Below are 24,471 nucleotides of genomic sequence, written 5' to 3'. Positions count from 1 at the left end.
CTGCAGCGCTGTTTGCTGGGTCGAGTGGATAAATGTTCCCCTGTAGACGTTAGCAATTTTTGTGGTGAGTCTATTCGAGTGTGCCATCCTTGCAATAGCTCAGTCGGACGCGATCAGCACAGATGGCTGCAGCAGCACAGATCCCCACGACTGCAAACGCATCCTGCAACCAATGAGAAGAAAGGGTGTGCGTTCACTGCTGAGCCATCATCGGCAGAAACTTCGGTCAAACCAGCCGGGGCTTGAATTGTAATGCTTGTCTATTTGTGGTGTTACGGTACGGGGTCTTGGAGAGCCTCAAAAGCACGGAGATAAGCAATAATTTGCCCATGTTGATATAACAAGTCAAAAACAACATTACGGTGCACATTATATCAAATCAAATTAGTAATATCTGAAGTTACATTACTGTACGGTTTTTATTTTTAAAAAGGGAGCTTTTAAATTACAATATTATCAAATAATACTATTTAATCTGTAATAACTATATCACATTGGAAAAAGTATTGCCTAAATGTTGGTCTATCTTCGTACTTTTTGGGCCCGCTGTCTGACCGAGGCTCCGCAGAAGACGGCTCACTTGACCGCAGTGTCCGAGGTTGTTGGGGTCTCGTCTCACGTATAATACGATTCACTAGTCATGAGTCTGAGGGATCAGCTATGGACCACGTTTCTGGTTTCTGGTTTCGTGCTTTTGTTTTTACAGCCGAAATCACACACCTGGGAGCAGTGAAAATCAGGTGCAGCTCTTACTGGAAGCGTTTGGACTTTGCCAATAAGCAAACAGCCTAATTGACCTATATCACGAGGTGCTGCTCCTCTTATACAACACCAATAAACATATCGTCAGTTTGCCAGATGCAGTGACTGCGCAATTTTCCTGCGCTAATGCATGTATGGTAGACCCCCACCCCTTAAGAGAACAATGTCTATTTTCTTTTTAAATATACTTCCGATAACAATACAACATGTACATAAGCAGTATGCTCAAGTAAACACATGTAAATTATAACGGACTATAGTTTTTTTATTATTATACAGCTAAATGTAAAATCATGTGAAGGGGAAGCCTAACATACAAACTTGGAATATAAAGATTTACTGTATTTAAATGTTGATGTTGCTCTTACAAGTGCACATTAAATGCTAATGTTGCATAACACCCACACACCCACACCCACACACACAACCATGGATGCTTACTGCAAAGAGCTTTAGCATGAAGCCATTCAAGGATGTCTTCCTAAAAAATTCCTTCTCTTAATCCTCATTTTACAAAAAAGTAGGTATATTTGTTATTTTTTTGTTCAGCTAATGGATCATCCTCCATGTGATTCTGATATTAACAATATATTTCATCAAATTACCTCAAAACACAAAAAAAACAAATTCCTCTCACCAGTAAAATTCGCCACCAAGAAAAAAGTCTACTGGTGTAAAAGGGAATAACCCCGGTCATCTTTTCTTAACCTCAACGGACGAGTGCAGTGCGTTGGTATCCTGGCATCACCTTATTGTCACCTTGGAAGACAACAACACATCACGCACCATGTCTGATATAGTGACGGTAACTCTAAACTCAGAAGGTCAACTTGAAGTGGATCTGGGAGGTTTTAGTTTCACATGAAGCTATTATAAATAGAGGTGTTTAAATCCTCGCCACAACACTGGGGCCTTGAAATCAAACTGCAGTTTTGGGTAGTAAACTGTCGAGAGAGAAGGATGTTTCGTGGAAGACAGATTGTACAGAATGCCCTCTATCTTTTTAGATAGAGGAAATTCTGCCTTCTGCACAAGGGTACACAAACAGTTTATTGCACTTCCTTAAAAACTTGAGCAATAACTTAAATAATGCAGACTCTGCTATCATTTTGTGCCCGTCAGGCAGCACACATTTCTGTTGGGTTCTTGGGTGGTTACTTGTTCCTCTTTCTCAGTGCCCATCCTCATTTATCGATAATATGTAGCTAATATCATATTGGCACCAACAGTGAAACTTTTTTGTTAATGGTATGGTTTTATTTTCAAAAGTGGGAAATAACATCTTAAAGTATAACAATGGGCAAGAATTTATGGCATAGTTATAGTGTGGTTATAGATCAATTTACAGTACGATGTAGTAATTAAAAGGCAAAGAAGACATGTCAACAGAAATGTCTCCTTTATCATTTAAAGCTAACAAATTATTTAGATTTTCGACACAAAGAGTAGCTTTGAGTTTCCTAAACTTCTTAGTTGGATGATGTCTAAAATACCAATGAGGAAGTAAGGTTTGAAATACTGCCACATTGTTTTGAATTTATTACCCCTCACATGATGATGAGAGCAACATGCAACTACAGGTTATTTGAGTGACAGGAATTATAAAGGGGATCTACAATTATTGACAATAAAGTAGAACTTGAGCATTGTAACTTTTGCTAGAAGTGCATGACGGCACTGCTTTATAGCAGCCTACAGAAAAGTCTCTAAACTTTTTGGGCATGTGGAAAAACCTTACTTGTGAAGTGAATCACTTCAGCTGGTGACTGAATAAACATGTGACTGAGTGTAAATATAATATTTGACTGGTTTTAAGTCTTCTTTGGAACTGAGTCATTTGCAAAGTCTTCTCCCTTATCATCATCATCATCATCTCCTACGTCACTTGAGTCATCATCATCATCACTGTCCAAATCATCCGAGTCCTTCTTCCCTCTTCCACTTCCTTTTTTTTTCTGTTCATCATCCTCTTCTTCTCCTTCTTCCTGGTCTTCTTTTGAGTTTACTCTACACAGTGAAAGAAAAACTAAATGAGGCAGTGACAACGGCTTTCATGTTAAAATGGCAATCTTGAATATTAGAATTCTAAAGCCGAATGAGGTAAGAAATTGCCATGATGAAAGTATTGCAATATTTTTATAGTTGCAGTATTATGATAGGTCGTCTGTTTTAAACATTCTGTTTTAAACACATAGAAAACAAAACTAGACACAATTATGTAAACTTGAAGCTCATGTATCAACCAAAAGGCATTGTTTTCACGCTCATAAAAATTCCAAAATCAACCGGGACTGAAAACTTCAACTCACACATCACATTAATTTTCATGTTCACACTTGTATTTTAGGTTTATACTTGAACATGTTCACATGCTTGACTGTTCAAAAACTTGTATTTATCACTGCCGTTTTAGCAAATTTCTACGGAATTTGCGTTGCTTGGCAGCGGCGTGGGTCCATGTTTACTTCACAGGAAAAAACGGAGGAGTAATTTTTCCAGAGTTACAATTATCTTCCTCTAAAGGAGTAATATTTCATCCTTTTGGAGTGTAATTACTAGCTGTAGCCAGTAGGAGCAAATACTTAGAACAAATCTATTGGAGTAAAACAGCGTGACCACGACCACTACGGTTCCTTTTCTGCCGCCATGAAACCTCTCACTACGCTGGAACGAGTTGACGGTTTATGGAATGGAAGAGAGCTTAATCCAATTCTATATAGAATTCTATTTAGAGTTGAATCCAATTTTTATATATCCAATTTTATATATATATATATATATATAAATTGGATTCAACTCTGAATAGAATTAAATATATAATTGAATCCAATTCTAAATAGAAATTTATTTATATATATATATATAGAGAGAGAGTTAAATATGAACACTGAATAGAGTAAACAAATACTCCGGGATAAGAGTATATTTTACTCTATTTAGACTGGGACCAAATGTTATTATTTTTTTGGAGTAACTCAATTTGAGTAAAATTTACTTTGACAAATTTACTGTATGTCAGCTGATTTCTAATTGGAAATAAACTAAGAAACATTTAGGATATTGATGTCTAAAACTGTGAAATGGTCTCTATATTGTTGTGCGATAAGTCCTGTACTGAAATCCTGCCATTTAAAAAGGCTGTTTCTGAACACAGGCTGCATGTATTTCGTCATGGGTTGAGCACTTTAATTTATGCATTTATAGAGCACTTACTGCTGCTTTATCATAATAATAAAAAATTACATTCAAATACAATCTTCTACAATAGGGGACTTTTAAGAATTAACACTTTTACTTTCCACTCCAACAAAAAGAAAAGATCCCTCAGTCATTGTTTTGAATGTCATAATGTCACTAAAGTAAAAGTAAAATGATACATGAGAATATATTGGTGCCAACATGTTGAATGACAATTATTGAGAAGGGCATTAAATGGAGATGTAAAGACTGAAACTAAAAGGCTGTCAATGAATTGTCAAGTATTTTCTAAGAGTCGGTTGTGATACATCCCATTGTCCACTAGAGGGTAGACTTGTAGTAAAATGTACTGATTGAGCATGACTATGATTAAGAATACTAAGATTGACTTCTTAAAACCTCCAGATGAAGACCACATGTAACACATTTCTTACGGTCTTCATATACAGTGTGAGGACATGTCGTACATAACATTGGCTACAGTAAAAAAGAGATAGATTTCTATAATAACAAGCAGTGAAGTTGTTAATTTACGCATGGTCAGAACACAAAATGACTCCCTAGTCACCAATCCTCTGTATGCATGAATCTGCACAAACAAAACACATATATGCATGCATATAGACCACTCACGGAATAACGATTTCCTCTTTCTTCCCACACTTGCAGCAGATCTCCAGCTGTAGGGAACAGGGCTTACATATGATGTGATATGCATCCTTCACTGTCCTTTGAGAACACTTGACACTGAAAGAAGTATACATGAATGCACAAATGTCATCAATTTTCACATTTGAACCAACTACAACTGTCTTTAACCCTCCCGTCGTCTTGGGGTCAAAATGACCCGTGTACGAGTGTATATGTATGCGTGTTGAGACAACGGGAGGGTTAAAACATGAATAACAAATACTAACACAACACTTTACCGCACAAATACAACAGTGTGACACACCTGCAAAGATTGTGTTAGTCTCACTGTGGTTTCCCATGCCAGTACAATATAACTGGACAACAGCAGGAGGACGTCTGGAGTTTTACTGAGTGTCAGCTGACCTGTGGACCCACAGTGAGTCCAGCAACAAACAAAATGCCCTGCATTTAACTTCCCCCCTGGTTTACCACAGGCATGAATGTGGCATTCATATCACTTCAATCAATCGTATTTATATTTCTAGTGTGATTTTTTTTTTTTTTAAGTATAATCAGATGATGCAAAAGCTTGCTTGAAGAGAAGCAAATCATAGCTCTTGTGAACATTTAATGATAAAGTGTTTAGTTGATAAATTAATGCATTCATTAAATAACTGTTATAATCCATGTTGTTTTTCTTGCTGTGTCAATTTCTCACGAATTACTTCTGCAACAACTACTGGTGTTTACAGATGTGATCAGTTGAGATGGTGCAGTCATGAGCAGTTGTAGCTGTGCAGTTACTTTTCTGTTATGAAATTAATGATTAGTGTAAGTTAAGTGTACTCACCATTTTTTAGGCTGTGTCAGAGTCTTGTATTTGTTGTACTTCACTTTCCACTCAAGTACCCCCTTACAATGTTGACAGAGCCCATCGTGGGTCTTTGAGTTTGCCTTCTACAATTGTGATAACGTAAGCAGAGACACGATACAAATGTTATAGTAATAATGTTACAACACAGCTTTGATATAACAGCAGGTTGTAAATGGCACGCATTGCCCATTACTTGATGAACATTAAAAACATCTTTGATTTTACTTGTATTCACGTTTTCTAGACAATGCTACTACAATATCGTTTCAGAGCAGACACAAGTTACCTATAGCCTCGACACAAGAGCACACTGTCAACAACAACAAAAATGTAACGTTCGTCAATGTTTTTAATGGAGCTCAGTATCTATGCAGGCCAGCTAACGCTACACACACATGACATCTATTTTCACACACCTGCACTTGTACAGTCGCTCCGTACTTGTTGTTTTGGAAGGCAAAGCTGTTTTGATGCTTCTGGCTTCGCGACCGAGATACATTACCTTTCTGCGAACTCATTTTAACTTCCAATTTTAGTTACACATGGTATGTGGGGGGAGAAGAAAAAAAAATCCGAAACCAAACCATGCCGGAGAGCACTGACCCGGAAGTAGTACGAGCACATCCTGGCTCGTCACGGATGTCGAAAGAGGAAGCCTCCAATTTCCTCAAAAATAAATCAAAACGAAAAGATATTTGTTGGAATAAAAAACGAAAAATAAATAAATCACAACACTGTTTCAGACATAAAAATACGCAAAATGAAATATTAATAGGCTCGTTCGAGAAGAACTGCGCCTCGAGTAGACGAGAGCAGGCGGCATCATCAGGGGGCGTTGCCAAGAAACCGAAAGTCACAGAAACAGCTACTTCCTGTTAGTTCCGATCTGTAGGCTACTTGTAGTTTACAGAAAACTGACCGCAGTATTTTGTCAACGCCCCCTGATCATTCCGTCTGTTTTCCAGGCGAGGCGCAGTTCATCTTCAACGAACCGATTGGTAGACTTGTTTCACCACTCGCTTTGCTATTGGTCCACGGAACTGTCAATCACAATTCCCTCCTTCCGTACAAGCTAGAATAACAAGCAGAATGATTTTCACAACGAAAAGAAAGCAGTGATGTTTCGGAGGCAAGCGATACTTCCCAGAACCGTCTGTCTTGAGACAATCATTTAGTCAATTTGAGCACTTTATTGAATTTACCAATGTCGCTGTTGAACAGAATATACTTGAACGTTTTGAATGAATAGACCTCGTTATCATTCAGGACCATATGTTGAGAAAACCGAGCGGAGAAAAAAAGAAGCAACGACAGTTTAGGAGGCTGTCTGGACCCGGACCCGGAGGACGAAGCGTCTAGCTAATAGCAACTCACAGCTGTGGTGCCAGGAGGGATATACACACTCAAAGTGACAAAGCCAACGAATAGGACACGGAACAGAGGATAATCTGTCAAAGGTTAACCGTGTCAATCTCTTGGCGTCGAGAAGAAGATAATTTAGTTGGCTTGGAGCGACCATAACACCTGACGTTGGCCAACACTGTCTCCTGACAACGGAAAGGAAAACAACACGAGCATCCACCGCCTTCCAGGTAAAGGTTGTGCTAATAACAATTCCGCTCTGTGTCAAAGAACACGCGCATATTTGCATGTCATTGTTATCTCTTCAAACACATTTCTGCCTCCACCACCATTTTACAGTACATCGGTGCGGGACTCCATTCTATCTCTGCAGTGGGGAGATAATGGACTGTTTTGGGTAACATACAGTGTTAAGCAAATAGCCTTCACTGTGTATTTAACTGCTGCGTGCAAATGTCACAGCATCTTGCTGAAGTTGCATCCATAGATCACAAGTGGCTACAAAAAGTCATCTTCTCTGCAACAGCCAATTGTTATAGAAGTGCACACAGGTAATTTGTGTGTGTGTGTGTGTGTGTGTGTGTGTGTGTGTGTGTGTGTGTGTGTGTGTGTGTGTGTGTGTGTGTGTGGTCAAGATGTGTTTTTTGTTTTTAAGTTTACCCCATATATTTGAAAGGTCTGGCGGTTAACTAAAAAAAAAACATTCCAAAATAATTCACGACAAGGTTGTTGAAAATATAAATGAGGAGAATGATGCACCTGACAATTTCCAAGGCTCTGAGTGTAGACCGTTATTATAATATCAAAATAAAAAAAACATTTGGAAATCTGAGAAACGCAATATAGGGAATTAAGTTTGGGAGAAGTGTATGGGCGAGGAAGGCCACAAAGAGGCATGAGGGATGTGCTTCACCATTCATACTTGTTTACAGGAGTTGGTCGATGCTGGGGGGGACAGCATTAAACAATGTGCAATAGAGATGCTGTTCTCCAGCAGACCTGCAAAGGGACCACAATAAAAGAAATAAGCAACATGCTGGTGTATCCTGGCAAAAAAAGCCATTGCAGACTGTCCCATGATTGCAACTTTGCATAGATTGGAAGATGGTATTGCAAAGATGTAATAGCAGGGTGTCATTTCTTACTTCGAGCACCTTCATTGGAAATACAATCCACACATTGTCATAACCCCGACAGTGATGCGTTTCAGCCTACTTGGACGGGCATGAGTAGTTACGCAGAGTCAAATTACTTACTTGTAAAAGGCATTTCCTGGGAGACATTTTGTGATGTTGACCAGCTTCAATTTCTTCAAAATGAGCTGTGCTGATGTGTGTAGTGCTGCCTGGCCACTACAATTTCAAGAGCAGCTGGGATATCCAAAAGGTAGCCTTCGGTGGGGGTCCAGGTGCAGGATGAAACAAGAACGCCTTTTAAGTCAATACTGTCTGAGCGGTTGTGGAGCCCCGAGGTAGACGGAGAACAAACACTCAATCAGGGTCAGATATCTTTTTTATAATACCTGCCTTAAAAGAGCTATGCATTCTGGAGAAGGGAATTTACACCAGCCTGGGTTTAGCCCTAGTTCGTTTTTTCACTTTACAAGGACACGTATTCATGTTCTTGGAGAGATTCAAGAGTTCTGTGGAAATGTGGCTCTTATGGTGTTTTCCTTGTGATCAATCTGCAGGGGATGCAGAGGCAAATTAGGGTTTCAGTTCAAAAGAGCCCAGCCGCGATTGTATGGTGTAAATATACCAATTTTCTCTCTCTCGTTATAGTTTAATTTAATGTGTCCGTTTCAAGTATAACAATTTCTCATTCACAGCGTTTTGAGGATGAACCACTTATCCCTCAGCGAGCTATGTTGCCTGTTCTGCTGTCCACCGTGCCCCAGCAAGATTGCCTCTAAGCTGGCCTTCCTGCCTCCAGAGCCCACCTACAGCCTCATGTCTGATGACAGTGGCAGCCGTTGGACGCTGCACCTCTCCGAGCGAGCTGACTGGCAGTACTCGTCCCGTGAGAAGGACGCCATCGAGTGTTTCATGACTCGCACAGCAAGAGGGAACCGCATTGCCTGCATGTTCGTCCGCTGCTCACCCAGCGCTCGATATACTCTATTATTCTCCCATGGAAATGCAGTGGACTTGGGCCAGATGAGCAGCTTCTACATTGGCCTGGGTTCACGGATCAACTGCAACGTCTTCTCCTACGACTACTCGGGTTACGGGGCGAGTTCTGGAAAACCTTCCGAGAAGAACCTGTACGCTGATGTCGATGCCGCCTGGCAGGCACTCCGTTCACGGTAAGGAGAGATGATGAAAGGAAGGGGAGATGGACACACCTGTAACCAGATGTTGAGACCGCCTGTAGAAAAATGATGCAGTGTTTCACTAGTACTCATGAATGCATTGATACTAGAGTAATTGAATAGCATGCAGACCCTAAACTTGATTTCTCACAAGGCGGCAAAATACAACTATAATGGCAATGTTAAACCTTTAGAGGACTTTAACTTGCAAGCAGAAAAGGGTGTCACAACCCCAAACTTAAGGGGAAAGGGAAGTAACACAACACACACGTAAATGCTGTACAGTGCCGTTCAGTGCATGACAATAGCAGGAAAGAGTCATATTAATAACCACTCTGGTCAAGTCTTTCTCGTTTGACAGCTTTTGTGAGATAATGTTGTGAATAACCACAATACCAACCTTTCCTTGTTGTCTTATGCTGTGAATGTCTACAGATATTTGTGAGTGTGAATAGTAAGGAAATGGGGACTTTAAGATGGAATAGAAAGAGTTGAAGACATGAAGAGTTGGGAGAAGGAGCTTAGTGGAGACTATTATTGGGCCTGATAAAATTATGGGTGGAGATGACGGGAATGGTTTAGAAGGGACGACATTATGTTTTTCTGGGTGGTAAGAGGAGTGTGTTTTCTATGATTATGCTGGCCAGCCATATGTAGGTGTGAGTGGGTGCTCTGCTGCATCTTTTTGCTCTGCATTGCTACGAATAGAAACTGACATTTATTGGTCAATATTTGACTTCCAACAAGAAGCACGGCATATGTAAGTTTGACATATTCCGTGGTTCTTGTTGACTGTATCTGCATTTGTAATGATTTTGAAACGAGGAATCTTGGACTCTTTGTTTTAAGTTGCTGATGCTGTAGAGAAAAGTTCAGTGTTTAATATCTGCTCTATTACAGTAAATTAATTAATGTAGTTTAAAATAACTGATTTACTAAGATGCCCTAGAAAACTAATTCTTAATTTCAGTGTTTTCTTAATTTGTAACTCTTTTCATGATAATCAAAACTGAATATAATTTTTCATGAAACGATGACAAAAAAAATCTCTGTCTGTGGATAAATATTGTTTACTTGAACTTAAAATAATTCTACTATATCTGTCCAAGATCCCAAAAGGTATATCACTACAAGCATAGTCTGATTTGTTCTGAACGTTGTTCATCAGTATGTTTAAATCACATGTCCTTCACTTCCCTCCATCTATGTTCTTGTGTCCTTTTTTATAACACCATTGGCTTTGCACTCCAAGTCTTTGGTGCTAGTTAGCCAGGAGAGTCTCTGTGGTTCTTCACACATTCGATACGCACATTTATTGAGTTGAACCAATCAGTTGAGCAATTGGCAATAATAATTTGATGGGGCAAACGTTTTGTCATTCCAACATCTCCAAATTTCACATGCTCTCAAACTAAATATCTGAGTAAGCAATTTGAAGATGACATCTGCGTGCGTGTGTATACAACGTATCATATTTGTGCCTCTTTGTTTACAAGGATGGGGTGGAAATTAAAGTTCATCCAGTAGCCCTGGATGTTTCTGTATATGTCCTGCTGGAAGACAAACAAATGACTAAAAGAGGAAATGGGGAACTTTGGCTCAGAAAAACTAAATGCAGGAAGAGAAGAGCCAAAGAAGTGTAAATCAACCATAAAGAGAAACACTAGGCTACTAGTGTGGAGTGCCACTCCTGTGTGGCACTGCATAGATTTAAAAGTGCTAACATATAACATGGGTAGGGCCTCTGGCAACAAATTGGTATTGTTTCTTAGTTACCAACTTTTGCTGTGAATCTCTCTCAGCACTACTTTTACACTTTTTCAAAATCTCCCATTTTAGAGAATATACAAAGTGGCCTTCTGTAAATAAGGACATTTATATAAGGAAGCTGACAAGTTAAACAGGAAATTCTTGATTATAAAGGTTGTGCATACAGGAAATGGGCCACTGCTGTGAAGAAGAACGCACTTTCCTGGTGGCTAGCCAGACACTGTCTACAAATCCATTCCTTTGCATTAAAGTAAACCTTTCTGTCACTGGTGTTTAAATGAAGCACGCTTCACTGCCATGAATGTCTCCTAAACTGTTTAACCAAAGCTTTAATTGTCGAATGTGATAGAAAGGATAAGTGATGAAGGCATTTGAAAGGCCTTGAGTCTGAACCTATTCTTTATTTACAGCACTTCCTTAAAAGGGAAAAAAGCACTTAAGGCTGCTGTGTTGTTATGCTTTTTAATGTTTTTTTGTTTTCCATCTTACTTATTATTTTTGTTGTTACACCAAGGAAACTCCTACAAACAATCGTGACCGGTGCTGAAATTTGCTTTGAAATTGAATTTAATCGGAGCGAAGCAGAACAGATGCTTCATATAATATTTGATTACGAGTCAATTTAATTTGTCCTTAAATAACAGCGCTGTGATCATATCTAAATCGATTTGCAAAACCTAATTTGCCTTGGCCAATTAAACTTTGTACGGTGGGCTGGCTATTTGCCTACTAATGTTACTGGTTATAATACCGTTTTTGTACATAATGTTAATCAGCTGTCTTTAAAAAGGGCAGAGCCGGTATCGACCCACATCAATCTCCGTTAATGGATCACATGTCTTTGTAGGTTAATTAGGAAAGAATCTGGTAAGAATCTTCAAGATCTGATGAGCTGCTTTCTGGAACCAGTAAATAACTTGTTATTGAAGAAGCCTCAATGTGCGTAAAAGCCAAGTTGCAAGTCTGAATGCCAGCTTGTCATGACATTTAAGTAAGAGAACGTACATTATGAATTATATGACATGGCCGTCTCCTTTTTTGTGTGCAGAAAAAATGGCATTTTCATTTTATATAAATACAAAAGATAAGAATAAGGCTAGGCGTTAGAATATAGATCTTTTTATAAAGAAATCTATACATTTATGAAAACTATAAAATAGACACTCGGAAGGAAATGGACTGACAGACTGTTAAAGGGTTAAAAATGGACAGCAACATTCTGTAATATGTATGTATCTCTCGGCACCTTCCGATTCAGAAGCCTTGATTAGATTACTAAACGATTATCGATTCATAAACATTTTTCAATACTTGATTTATTTGTTCTCACTGACTATCTGCTATTTTTAAAACGCAGCATATTTGTAATGATTCATAGTTGTAAAAAAAGTATACATTTACTTCCGTTATCTATTAATTCAATATTAGTTACAAATGGAAGAAATGTGTCAACTGGAGGCTTACATTTCTCAGCACTGCAAAGAGAACCAACTAGAAAATAAATCAAATTGGTCTTGTAGCAGCATCCTTGTAGAAAAACACAGAATTCAGCATGTTCTGAAACATTTGACATAACAAGCTGCCCTTATTCACTAATAAATAATATAGACTTCTCTTCTCTTCAAACAAATCCCCCTGTTATAGGCAATGAACATTCAGCTCTCGTACAAAAATAACTCTGGAACATGTGCTAAATCTATACATAGAGTTAAAGTGTGCGTTCTCAATGACGAGCTTTTGAGGCGGTTGTCACGCATAGCGTGTTACTCCCACCCGACCAGTTTTCCTCAGTAACTGCATGATTTTAGTTTTGGTTTTGTTGTTCAGTATCTCTATGGCCGTAAAAACGTTGTGATGGATGTTGTATCTCGGTTTTCCGCTAGAATTTAGTTTAGAAAGTAAATATTACGTCTGTGGCGTTCAGGGGCAGCGCTAATGAATGGACAGCCCGGTGTCACAGAATCATAAAGTTGATTATTCGGTTTAAAATATCAGGTTATTGAGTTTTCTGCATCGAGTCATACATGAGAATGGTGACTAGAATTGCTTTTTTCTCCCCCCCCCTGATATGTTTAACTGTAATGGTGCACATGGCATTTGTCTGGATGGGGTAAATATAATTGAAGATTGTATACAATTGTATCAATAATTTGGGCCTTTTATTCTATTAGATTTGAATATTTAGAGTGACTAAGACCCCTCGTATCAGGGGCGATGAGCCTTTTGGGCTCTGCTGTCTGTATCTGATGGTTTGAGAGCTGTGCCAGATTCATAATTGTCTGTCTGTGATGGAAGGAGGGTACAACCCTGCCTTTTGACCCTGACAAGCACAAATCATCTATATTGTGTTTATCACATCAAAAGGCATCTCTGCATGGCCTCACATTGGTCTGCTTCCTACATCGCTCGTCCATATCTCTAATGTTAGATCAGATGCACAGCCTGAAGAAGAGAACGGCTCTCGTGCCTCTTTCACTTTCTCTGCTTGTTGTCTTTTCTGATTATTTGGCATTTTGAACCTGTTAGGTTCAGTCTTGTTCTGTTTTGACTTTCTGTGTCATCCAATCGTTTTCTGCGTATGATTTGGTAGATGGCAAATTACCCTTCTCTTCAGTGTTGACACACAATCATTTGACAGAGGGCAGCCACTTGTCACATTGTGAACAGGCAAACCCCAACTGCTCAGCCAAACAAGCAACACACTCTCCTCCTGTATTATTTGCTCAGCCACGGTGGATGAGGCACTCCCTGAGCAGGGAGGGGATCGGATGATTCAGGTGTGTGTGTGTGTGTGTGTGTGTGTGTGTGTGTGTGTGTGTGTGTGTGTGTGTGTGTGTGTGTGTGTGTGTGTGTGTGTGTGTGTGTGTGTGTGTGTGTGTGTGTGTGTGTTTCCTAGCAACACATGTCCAATGAGCTTTCAGACAGAGGTCTTCCCACACTACGGCCACTCAAAACAAATGCAAAACCCACTTCCTCGTCAATTAGCAAACTGATCCAAATCAAAACTCCATCCATCGTCTTAGACAATAGTCTTTCTGATAATAGTAGGGAGACATTCTCACAAATATGGACACGGAAAGGCTACCCATCACGACTGTTATGCATTGTTTATTTGAAATATAAGTTGTGGTTAGGTTCATTGGGTCAAAGGTACACAGACGCTGCTGTGTATGTTAATTAATTTGGTTGGAGTGCAATCTCTCACCTGACTGTCCTTAGTGCAGAGCAACAGGAACGGAGCTTAGTGCTGGTACTTGCTTTTATTTTTTATGTGTGGGCATTAAGATCTGAAATTAAGACTGAAGCAGTCTAGCACTGCTGATGCTCACCAACAGCATATGTTAAGTGTTTATTTATTGTAAACTAGTATGCTTATATAACATTATAGTTGCGTGCTATTTTATCAGGTTTCTTATGTTTATTTTTAGAATTCTGTTCTCATTCCTTTAAAGGTCATTGTTGCTGATAATAGTAATGTATTATTTGTACTGGTAAAATCTCATTCCGTTACAACCCTAACTTCAAAGCTTCAGTGAAGGATCCCCCTGCTGTAGTGCAGATTGTACACTAATCCTTAAAAAAAATTCAGAATATCCTGAAATATATATATTAGTCATAGCGACTGTTATGGATGATAATACTTTTGCTCATCAGAGCAAGAGGTGGGCAGCCAAGAGGGGTCGAGAGACATAATAAGAGAATGCAGGAGGATGTGATGCATAATAGATTGGATTTCTGTCAGGAGACTAAATTGATGAAGGTTTGGGGGAGGGGCGTAACCATGGAGCATGGCTGGCAATAGTCTGGTGAAGTCTATTCAAGCTGAAATGCAATCGAGAAAATTGCAGGCTTGTGTTGACCGGTCTGGGGGGGTTGCATCTTGAGTGGAACTGGGTTGGTCAAAGCCAGTCATAGTGCCGTCTTAACACGAGTGCAGCTGCAGAGCTGCACTGCTGTTATCCTCTTTACCGAATGTGTGAGCAGAAGCCACAGCAGTCCATCGAAAAGAGCCGAGATGGCAGGATGGGTTGGAGATTCAGAGTGACCTTGTTGTAAAGCAACAGGTCACAGGTTCAATCCTTGCATTATTCATTGTCCTCGAGCAAAACACTCTTACAAGCACAAGGTTTGTTAAGTAAAGATGACAAGTTAGGTTTGGGAAAGTCTTGCTGCAGTATACTATGTCCCTCCACCTGACGATTGAGCTGGTTCCAATTCCCCCTCTTTGTATTGACATCGTATAAGCTTTATGTTGATCTGTGGTGTTTTATGTGTGTCATGATTGGCCAGGCTTTAGTGGCCTGATATGGTAAGAATGGAGATGAGCACAAGTATGTGATAAAGGTCTCGCCAAACAGCTGCTGGTAACAGTAAACAAATAGGCCACACCTAGGTGTTGCTGTGCACTCTTCAGCATTGCAGTGGAGTTATGAGATTTAATTAAAATTACCTAGTGCAGAAATTCTTATGACTTGATGCTGCCTGTGAACAATTCTGACAAAGTGAAGGAGGCAACCAAACCAGCTCTTTGTACCAAGAAATTTACGTTAATTGTTCCTGGGAGGAGTTGCTATTAAACAAGTGTTCATACATCAGCTGAGTGGCAGTCATCGCCCATATTACTTGGCAACTTCTGTTACTTATCAAGTTTCCTTTTTAAGATGCAATGTGTTCACTGCTCTGGACAGGGAAGATTTGGGTTTGATGTTACTGAAAGTATGTTGCCCTCGACCTCTGTTATTACCTACTTCACATATTGTTGTCTGTCACTACAGCTGAGCTTAACCCTGCCTTGCAACATAAAACGTGCTTTATTAAATCATGCGATGTTGTGTCGCCACATCAACACATCAGAAAGCACATTGTCATTTTTTTTACAGTTCGAAAAAATACTTACTGCGATTTTGGCCTCCTCACTATCGCTCACCTCCCTGAATCAGTAACATCATTTTGAATAATTGAGATAAGCTTTCAGTACTATAATTGTGTATATTATCATCAGCAAACCTTGAGTTTTTGGCGTTGTTTACACCACAGTACCCAACAGTTTTTCCCATGCTGTGCCAGTATTCATAATCGGTGAAGGCCAGCTGGCACGATGCTCATATACTCCTTCAAATGACTGTATGTTGAGGTTCTGGCATTGTGTCTGCACTTAAGTCTATTGCCGCGTCATAGCAGTACGGCTACATCACTGCAGATTGTTCCTTTGCAAAGGTTGTATTATACTTGTGTTGTGGCGCTCCTAATTATAATAATCCATCACCGCAGTGTCAGACTTCGGTGTTCATGTTTGTTCAACACTGTGTATTGTAGAACTGCAGTGGCAGAGGCTGTACCGTTAAGCCTGTAATGTTAGTGTTTCTAATTTTAATAATTAAGTAGAGCAGTGTTTTTTGTTAGGCTGGTTGTGGCTGTGTACTATGTACTACCCAGCAGTACAGACAGTGATGCAGTGTTCTCAGGCAAGCTTTCAGGTTGTCAGCTGACTGGTTGCTTGCGAGAGTGGGTCACACTCTCCATAATCAGCTGTGGAATGTCCCTCACCCTCAATCCAGGATCAGTGTCTTTTCCTGCTGCATTTCTGCTTGTATGCTGTTATTCCCCCTCCTTCCCTCTGAATCACGAGACTTCAGCTGCTTTGAAAAGCAGCAAACAGCCACTGAGTGGCTCATTGGCTGTTTGCCATCTTTGTGTGCACATTTAAGGAGGCAGTGTAATCACTGAGTCATTATTGCATGACGTTTCAGCCTATACTAGAGTATGAGTAAGTCTCATTAAGCACACAGGTGTGTGCTTGCATGGAGTAGCATGCAAACACACTAACCCAAACCCAACAAAAGCCCTTTGAATCGTGATTACAAACCGTTAGCCTTTTACCTTTTAAAAAAAATGGTGGATTCCACAATACAATATTTGCTTTTTCAATTATGCCAGAAAATCTGCTTTTTATAATTAACAAAAGGCCTAACTGGACGTCTGGAAAAACACATAAGATTGACCTGCATATATCTGGCTACTAGTAGAGTAAACATCCTGAACATGATCAGCGAAGTGAAGTACAGATATTCTGTTTCCTTTTTGCAGGTATGGCATCCGTCCAGAGCACGTGATCGTGTACGGCCAGAGCATCGGCACCGTGCCCTCTGTGGACCTGGCTGCTCGCTATGAGAGCGCTGCAGTCATCCTTCACTCCCCGCTCACCTCTGGCATGAGAGTGGCCTTCCCCGACACCAAGAAGACCTACTGCTTTGACGCCTTTCCAAAGTGAGTGCACTGTGTGAGACAGATGGCTCCTGTGAAAGCCAGGCTACCGGTATTTGTATCACAGACAACCACAGAAAGGCACACATTCTCCCTGCACAGCTATTAAAACAGCATAAACACATTTATGAATCAATTTGCATTAAGAAAAACACTCTCACAAGCTTGCAAAAATTGATGTATGCCTTTAGATGCATCTGTTTGTTTTCTTATTGAACAACAGTGCTTAAGATATGTGCAATAGTTCCCTCTGGTGGTCACTTTGCGAACTAGATCTGCCTCTTTTTGGTGATATTTTTTTAAATAAAAAATAGTTTAATTTATGATTACAATAACTCAACCCAGGTTTTACTTTGTCTGCTTCATGCCCGTATTTTTTATCCATACCACTCATCCTAACTCAGTCTTCTTATTTTCTTACTCCAAAGCATCGACAAGATTTCAAAGGTAACGTCACCAGTACTGGTGATCCACGGTACGGAGGACGAGGTCATCGACTTCTCCCACGGTCTGGCTCTGTATGAACGCTGTCAGCGCCCCGTGGAGCCGCTCTGGGTAGAGGGGGCTGGACACAATGACGTAGAGCTCTATGGACAATACCTGGAGAGGCTCAAACAGTTCGTTGCACACGAACTGGTCAACTTGTAGAGGAGCTGGAAAAAAGGTGGAGCGGGAAGAAGAAAAGAAGGGGGTTGGAGGATGGCGAAGGGGTACAACTTTTATTTTTGTGAAGTGATGCAGGTAAAAGTGGTGTTTGTCTGTGTAGTACTGACATTTTGGTGGCAGTCTCCTCTCTTTTGCGAGCACCTCTTCTTCCCCTTGGAGCTCCAGTTTGCCTGTCGGTACCCTCAACTTCACATGCTGCAGCTGTGGACTTACAAGTACCCACCATTTTGTTTTTGCGTTTAGATTTTATTTTTATTATGTTGAAAATTGCACGTTACGAAAGTGCATGAATGAAAGAAGTAGACCTGTGCAGAGACAACATACCATGTGTGTACGCAGTATGTGAGCGAAAGAGAGAGATTGTGTGTCACATTTTTGCTGCCTTTTGAGAAGGACATGGTCCACTGTTCTTAAAGGAGAGGTTCTTGAGGCTTTCAAGGTTCTGAGAAACAGCTTAGCTACAAACTGGACTGGATCAGAAGTGGACCAGACTCTCTCTCATCCAAATGAACTCCATCCGACTTTAAGGTCAGAACCGGTCCTACACTCGGCAGCCTCCATGAATTTCTTTTTTGGATTACTGTTTATTATATTTTTTATATTTTACATGGTATTTTGCACTCTTCAGCTGTTATTCGAGAACTGTACAAGCCAAACTGATACTATCGAGCTGGGCCAGTGGTGCCAAATACTTAGTATATAGCAGAGAGTTGGTCCCACAAAGAACTTTGTACAAAATACATTAAGAATCGCCTCTAAAGCTCTGTAGGCTGTACTCTGTCTCTACTTCTCCATTTAGTCTTAAAAAAGTACAATTTCATGCAATCCTACAGTCAAGAATATGATGCTAGAGGGGTCTCAGTCTTTAGCTCATGTAGTGCGTATTGACCAAGTGTGGGTTACTTCCTCACTCTTTCTTTTGAAAATTCTTACTTCAAGGTAAACTCAGAAGTATTGTTGCTGAAAGAGAAGTGTCACTACGCTGTAGACGAGGAGCTGGATGTTGTCAGGACAATGAATGAAAAATGGGCAGTTTAATGGACAAAATATCTGACACGCTTTGGAAAGGACAAAGTATTCGCCTTGATAAAGTAACTATTGTGAAACCCAGTGTTGAGGTTTTGTCTGTCCGTAAGTTATATAATGTATGCAGTTATTACAGATCTTTCTAGAACGTTTTTTTTATATATGATAACAACTATGTTGACTACTGTGACAGCAGCTAATATTCTGTGCGCTGATCAAGTCTTAAACCACTAATGCCAATCAGGACTGAATGGTGAACGTTATTAACACAGCTGGTGTTGATTCCTTTTGAGTTCAGGAAGTTGTTTAAAATTAAAATGTGTTTTAACTTGAGAAGCATTTACATCATTTGAGCTTAAAATGAATGGACGAAGGCTTATATCGGCGTAAGTGGCTCAGCATTTAAGCCCTCCATCATGGACAGAATGTTTTGTTTCCGTCTTAACTTTATCGCGTCTGCATGGTATTTCTGGATCCATTGCTGTCTGTTGATTTGCCCTTTGATGCTGAGTGAACCAGCTGATGACTCCACTGAGGCACTGAAAAGCAGAGTCAAAGTGCTACTCCATGCCATGAATTGTTAGTTGTCTGTTTTTGATTTTTATAACAAACTCAATTGCATTTTAAATCTCAATAAGTCATTTTCTTAAGGGTGTTTTTGATACCTGTGTTAAGCCTGTGTTCACAAAAGGGGTCAAATACTGGTAGGAGACAATTAACCAATATGTCAATGGGTGCTACTGTAAACCTTCAGGTTGAGAGGAAGTTTGATGTTTGTCCGATTGACCAAGATCCAGATCGGGATTGGTAACTTGTTTGTCAGGTGATTGATTGTTGTTAGGAAAACTACTTCTTTTCACAACTCATTTGTCCTATAAACAAGATTTTGTTTTCTTTCATTTTCACTTTGTAAATAATATTTGTACTGGACATATTATTTTATTTTTTTCTTATGCAAGCTTTTGTTAACTGTCCTCATTTTACTTCTCTAACTCTTGATATGACAACTGTTAGACAAAGGTAGGCCATCATGTCGGCTCTCCGACGACCTTTGTACTAGTCACTTTGACTAATGTCCTCTCTGACTTGATTAGATTAATTTTGTATATCATATTTCAATAAAGAAGGAACTTGTATGTAATAACAATATTAATAAAGTAATTCTAACATGGATAGCGCAAATAAAATGGTATTTGAGAAGCAACCCAGTCTGTGACTGAACTGTTGATTTTTTTTTTTTTTGGGGGGGGGAAATGTTTTATGTTTCTTGATTCCAGGTCTTTATTATAAAGATGGGTCTCATGCCAGGACAACAAGTTATCTTGTATATAATAAAGATGATACGTAACAGTATGATGGGCGTTCAGGACCAGAGACCAGGAGATGCAGAAATGTAATTTGGCTGCACCACCTCTGTCAGGATCATTGGCATGGCCAAGGCAGTTTTATCAAACAATATCACAGGGATTACTATGTGTTTGGGTTCTTGTGCTTTTCAGGAAACTTAATTTTCTCTGGTCATATCATCATATCTTCAAATTTCTAAAAGCTGGTTTTTGGTCAGGAGCTTTTCAACACAGTCAGTGAGAAATTTGTAGCTTTGAATTCATGAGACTCTAAAGGGGATGGATACATTATCAAACACCTGCCCAATTTAATTAAATCCAACACAGAAGTCTTGCATAAAATATGACTTTTGTGCGTCAGAGGCAGTTCATATTTGAGTGTATATTGTGGTATTACTGTGTGTCGTTCATAATACTAAACCCTCTTTGTTTAGGTTGTATAGTTGAGGCATGTGTGTCAGTTCTGCTCTTTGTGATTCTTTGTGACCAGACTACTGATTCAAAATATGAAAACATGATGCTGCTTTAGGTCAAAAGGTCAACTCTGCTGCTTAGACTCTGGGATAGAAACAGTACATGGCTGATGAGACCATTGGAAGATTAGCGAGTTATGGGAAAAGGATGTGACGGTAATCCTGTGGCGTGACAGCAATGAAAATGAGAAAATGTAAAAGTCATGTGAGTTATGCAAACTCTTACTGCATCTGGGCTATTATCAGTGTTTACTCATTTTAGAATGAATCATTTGGAGCATCAATATAAGAGGTTTTGTCCACTTGTCTGGGAGGATATAGAGTATTAGTCTTTGATACCAGCAGGCGGCAGTGTGGCCCGGGTCTAAGCCCCTCCCCTCACTTCATGCTGCTCAAGCGCTCCTTGTGACACATTCAATGACTCCTCGGAAAGCCTTACATTCCTTCATTAAGTCCAAAGATGATGATCTGACCCAATTTCAGATACCTTATGTTGGGGATAGAAACGCACAGGCCACATTAAAAACGTCCATGTTTGCTTCATCATATGAGTAAACTGCTAATTTGTGCTCCAGCTGCAAAATTACAAGTGCGCTCGTGTCGGAATATACATTCTGCTTTCACACTTTACTGTTAATTTCACAGATGTTTTCCTGTTGAGGAGCCAGGGTATCAATCGTTCACTGCAGCAGAGGTTAATCACTGTCAAACTGTCATTCTTTCAATCAAGATGTGTAACATAACCATTATGCGCCTTATTAGAATATTATCACAGCATATTTACAGCAGTAGACTGTGTAGTACTGCTGGTGATGTATTCTCAAATTAGATCCCTCCACCAAAGTCCCCACATTTTGTCATCTTTTAGTAGAATTATATCTATGATTCAATCATGCTGGTCTTCCCATACACACACCAATAACACTTGTGTAAATTAGCAAACAATAAAATAGACTAGGCAATAGTGATGATAACAATGGTACAACTACTACTATAAACAAGAACAACTATTATGTATACAATTCTTACGTCCGAGCCTGTGGTTATGAAGATGCTACAGCCATGTCCTAATAATAGTTATGTTTCTATGAATTTGTGTATTTTAGCAACCTGGAGGGACTTACAGACTTAATAGTGAAAAAAACACAATGGCTAAATAGGCTTTTAGTTTCCTCACAAATGTAAAATAAAACAATACTAAAATTGTATCTTGGGTAAGGCTGTAAATGCAATATCGAAATCCTTTTGGTGGAAAATAAAATGTACAGAAGATGGAACATAATGAATAATGTGTTGTGAAAAATCCAAATAACTCTGTTTAGTGAGGGTGGAGAAGTGCGTTTTTAAGATTTGTAATCATGACCGTGGTACGGTACCACTCCTAAAGTAGTGACACTACTACCCTTGGTGTGTTCGTCATACTGTAACTCTCATGCGCCTCCTCGATTGTCCGACAGAACATGAAGGCATCATCACTTCCTCCTTTGCAAGCCGCGCCTGCTTCCCTCGCCGGGACAGTGAGGGGTGACGGGGGCTGCCCGACGGACCAACGACAGCCCATCAGCAGAAAAAAACACCATGTGAAGAAAAAGTATATAACAAGGGGGACACAGAAAGCCAACTTGAGAAGGTGAGGACACGCTTCGTTCGTCTCGCCACCACCACCACCGGGTCAGAGGGTTTTTAACGGCTCGGCAGAGCGCGGATGGACAGAGCGGGAGAGGAGCAGGACAGCCAACGGTACCGAGCTCCTAACGTTTCACGGTACACCGTGTCTGTCTGTCAGCCGGCTGGGTGGAGAGGAGCCACCGAGGGAAGCTTTGAGTAGAGGGCTGGTCTCTTGTGAAGAGGCTTCTCGTGTGTGTGTGTGTTAACTGTCTGGTAAAACGTGTCAATTAGTGCTTTTTGTGTGTGTCCGAGTCGTGTGTCGCTCACGTTACGTACCCCGTACCTTATCAGACAAAGTGGAGAGAAGCCCCTTCAATGGACACGAACATCTGTTTTAATATTTCTAAGTTAACTTGTGTCACCTGCTGTCCGTTTATGACTCTCTTTTTATGGCGACACGTTGTTGACAGACGACCCAGTGACGTAACCATTTAAACAAATAACTCTGCTGTTTCTTTACCGTGGTGTGGAAGGAGTCTCTTCGGGCCAAAGCGAGCCCATAAATCAACATAAGTACTACAATCATCCTTTTTAACGAGTCTTAATCTCACCTCCATATCAGTCAGTGCGGGTCAACTCGCTCACCACACGTACTATAAACGTGGTGGTCATAACTTCGTGGCGAGAGTTGTGACAGCGTTGTTTGGGCTTAATAGTTTCGAGTTAACATGGGGAACACGTGGCTTACTATTTGTTACACTACCAGTGTCGTTTTTCAAAGTACAAGCTGATTTTACAGCTGAGGAATTTGTGATGGTCTCCCAGTGTTTCCCCCACATCTGGTTGATATTATTCAGTAGCTCTGAGATCAGGAAAATATGAGAGTGAGGCGATGAGTGAGTCCCTGGTTATTATATGAAATAACATGAAAGCTGTGTGATGAGCCTTGTGATGAATGTAGTTTCCAGAAGTTGAATAACACCAAGGTGATGAGTACACAGCTTCTTATGCTCCGATAGATCGGTTAGTAGCAGGGGAGCCCTTTTTGATGGTGAGGAATGTGAATAAAAACATAGTCTGAGATAGAGTTATACAGACTGATACCTAGGGGATCATCCCATCACAAGGCTCCCACTGAGTCTGAGGGCACAGACCGTGAGAATATGAGCATCAGAAGTAAGGGTAATAAGCATGCCTTTCTTGATGACATTCCAGTTTAGGTTAATAATGAGAATGATCTGCTAAAGTCTTCAAAGGAATGGTTCAGAGCCACTAATGGGATGATTCAGGGTGAAGTGGGGGAAACGACTGCTCTTGGGCCAAGCTCGTATTGTGGCCGACGTAAATGACTGAACCCTTGTTGAGCAGCCCTTGATTGTACATTCCTTTGTTTATGAATTGAAGAGGTTTGTTGTGCTGTGGGCTAAGATGATGACTAATTGGCTTGGCAAGACAATGGTGTGTTGTGTGTGTCTGTGGATTGGCAGAGGAGTGTGTAAGTCTGTTTGTGTGTGTGTGACGCGATAGACACTCGGATGATTTAAAGTCATAACTGTCATGGTGTCTTCATTTTAAAGGAGCAGTTTTGCGCTTTAACAACCTCTTAAACGACTGGGTCATTCATCAAGTCATGTGGCCAGAAACTGTGTGAAAGTTTGAACTTGCTGAATTACTATTGGCACGCTGCACTGTCATTACAGTGGTAAAGGGTGTTTGTGTTAAAGAAAAGTGCTATTGCAGCCTTTTTTCCTGCAGTGTCATTTCCTTTACCCTTGCATGTTTGTGTGTGCACTGCAGGTGTGTACATATGACCCTTCTGTGTGTCCGTGTGTCCGTGGCTTCAGATAACGTTGTTCTACCTCCTTCAGTTGTGTGAAATACAGCTGCCGTCCTCTCCTCCTTCCCTACTGTAATTGGTGCCATCTGTTTTTGCTGTTTTAACATGAACAGGAATGTTGAGATCCATTATTCATAACCTCCTTTTCGGCTGTAGACAAGAGCAGCTAATGCCACTCTGTCTGAGTAAGCCCTAATAGATTGGTAGTCTTTTTAAGACCCACACCAGGATATTTACCTGGAGGTTTACAAGTTAGATGCGTTAAGGGTAATTGTCTGTTTCCCCAGAATTAGCCCGTTGTCCTCTGTCACCTGCTACTGTTTTTACACATTTTTTGTGCT

The 24,471-nt window shown here is 40.2% G+C and overlaps 2 protein-coding genes across 2 annotated transcripts; one reads left to right on the top strand and one right to left on the bottom strand.

The window, feature by feature from the left end:
- Nucleotides 1–2,017: 2,017 nt before the first annotated feature.
- On the bottom strand, nucleotides 2,018–6,014 carry cUnh9orf85 (chromosome Un C9orf85 homolog). Its single transcript, XM_079221660.1, has 4 exons — nucleotides 5,884–6,014; nucleotides 5,444–5,550; nucleotides 4,594–4,707; nucleotides 2,018–2,769 (listed from the first exon to the last, which is right to left on the bottom strand). Exons 1-4 carry the CDS (start codon nucleotides 5,983–5,985, stop codon nucleotides 2,574–2,576), a joined length of 519 nt encoding a protein of 172 aa, XP_079077786.1. The 5' UTR covers nucleotides 5,986–6,014; the 3' UTR covers nucleotides 2,018–2,573.
- Nucleotides 6,015–7,027: 1,013 nt separating this feature from the next.
- abhd17b (abhydrolase domain containing 17B, depalmitoylase) lies at nucleotides 7,028–17,822 on the top strand (the record flags this gene model as incomplete). Its single annotated transcript, XM_079221627.1, has 4 exons — nucleotides 7,028–7,059; nucleotides 8,658–9,134; nucleotides 16,998–17,177; nucleotides 17,603–17,822. Exons 2-4 carry the CDS (start codon nucleotides 8,668–8,670, stop codon nucleotides 17,820–17,822), a joined length of 867 nt encoding a protein of 288 aa, XP_079077753.1. The 5' UTR covers nucleotides 7,028–7,059; nucleotides 8,658–8,667.
- Nucleotides 17,823–24,471: the final 6,649 nt, after the last annotated feature.

Source organism: Taurulus bubalis (assembly GCF_910589615.1).
Source record: "Taurulus bubalis genome assembly, chromosome: 8".
Lineage (NCBI taxonomy): Eukaryota > Metazoa > Chordata > Actinopteri > Perciformes > Cottidae > Taurulus > Taurulus bubalis.
The sequence above is the reverse complement of the archived record's forward strand: the minus strand, read 5'-3'. Positions and strand labels throughout refer to the sequence as shown.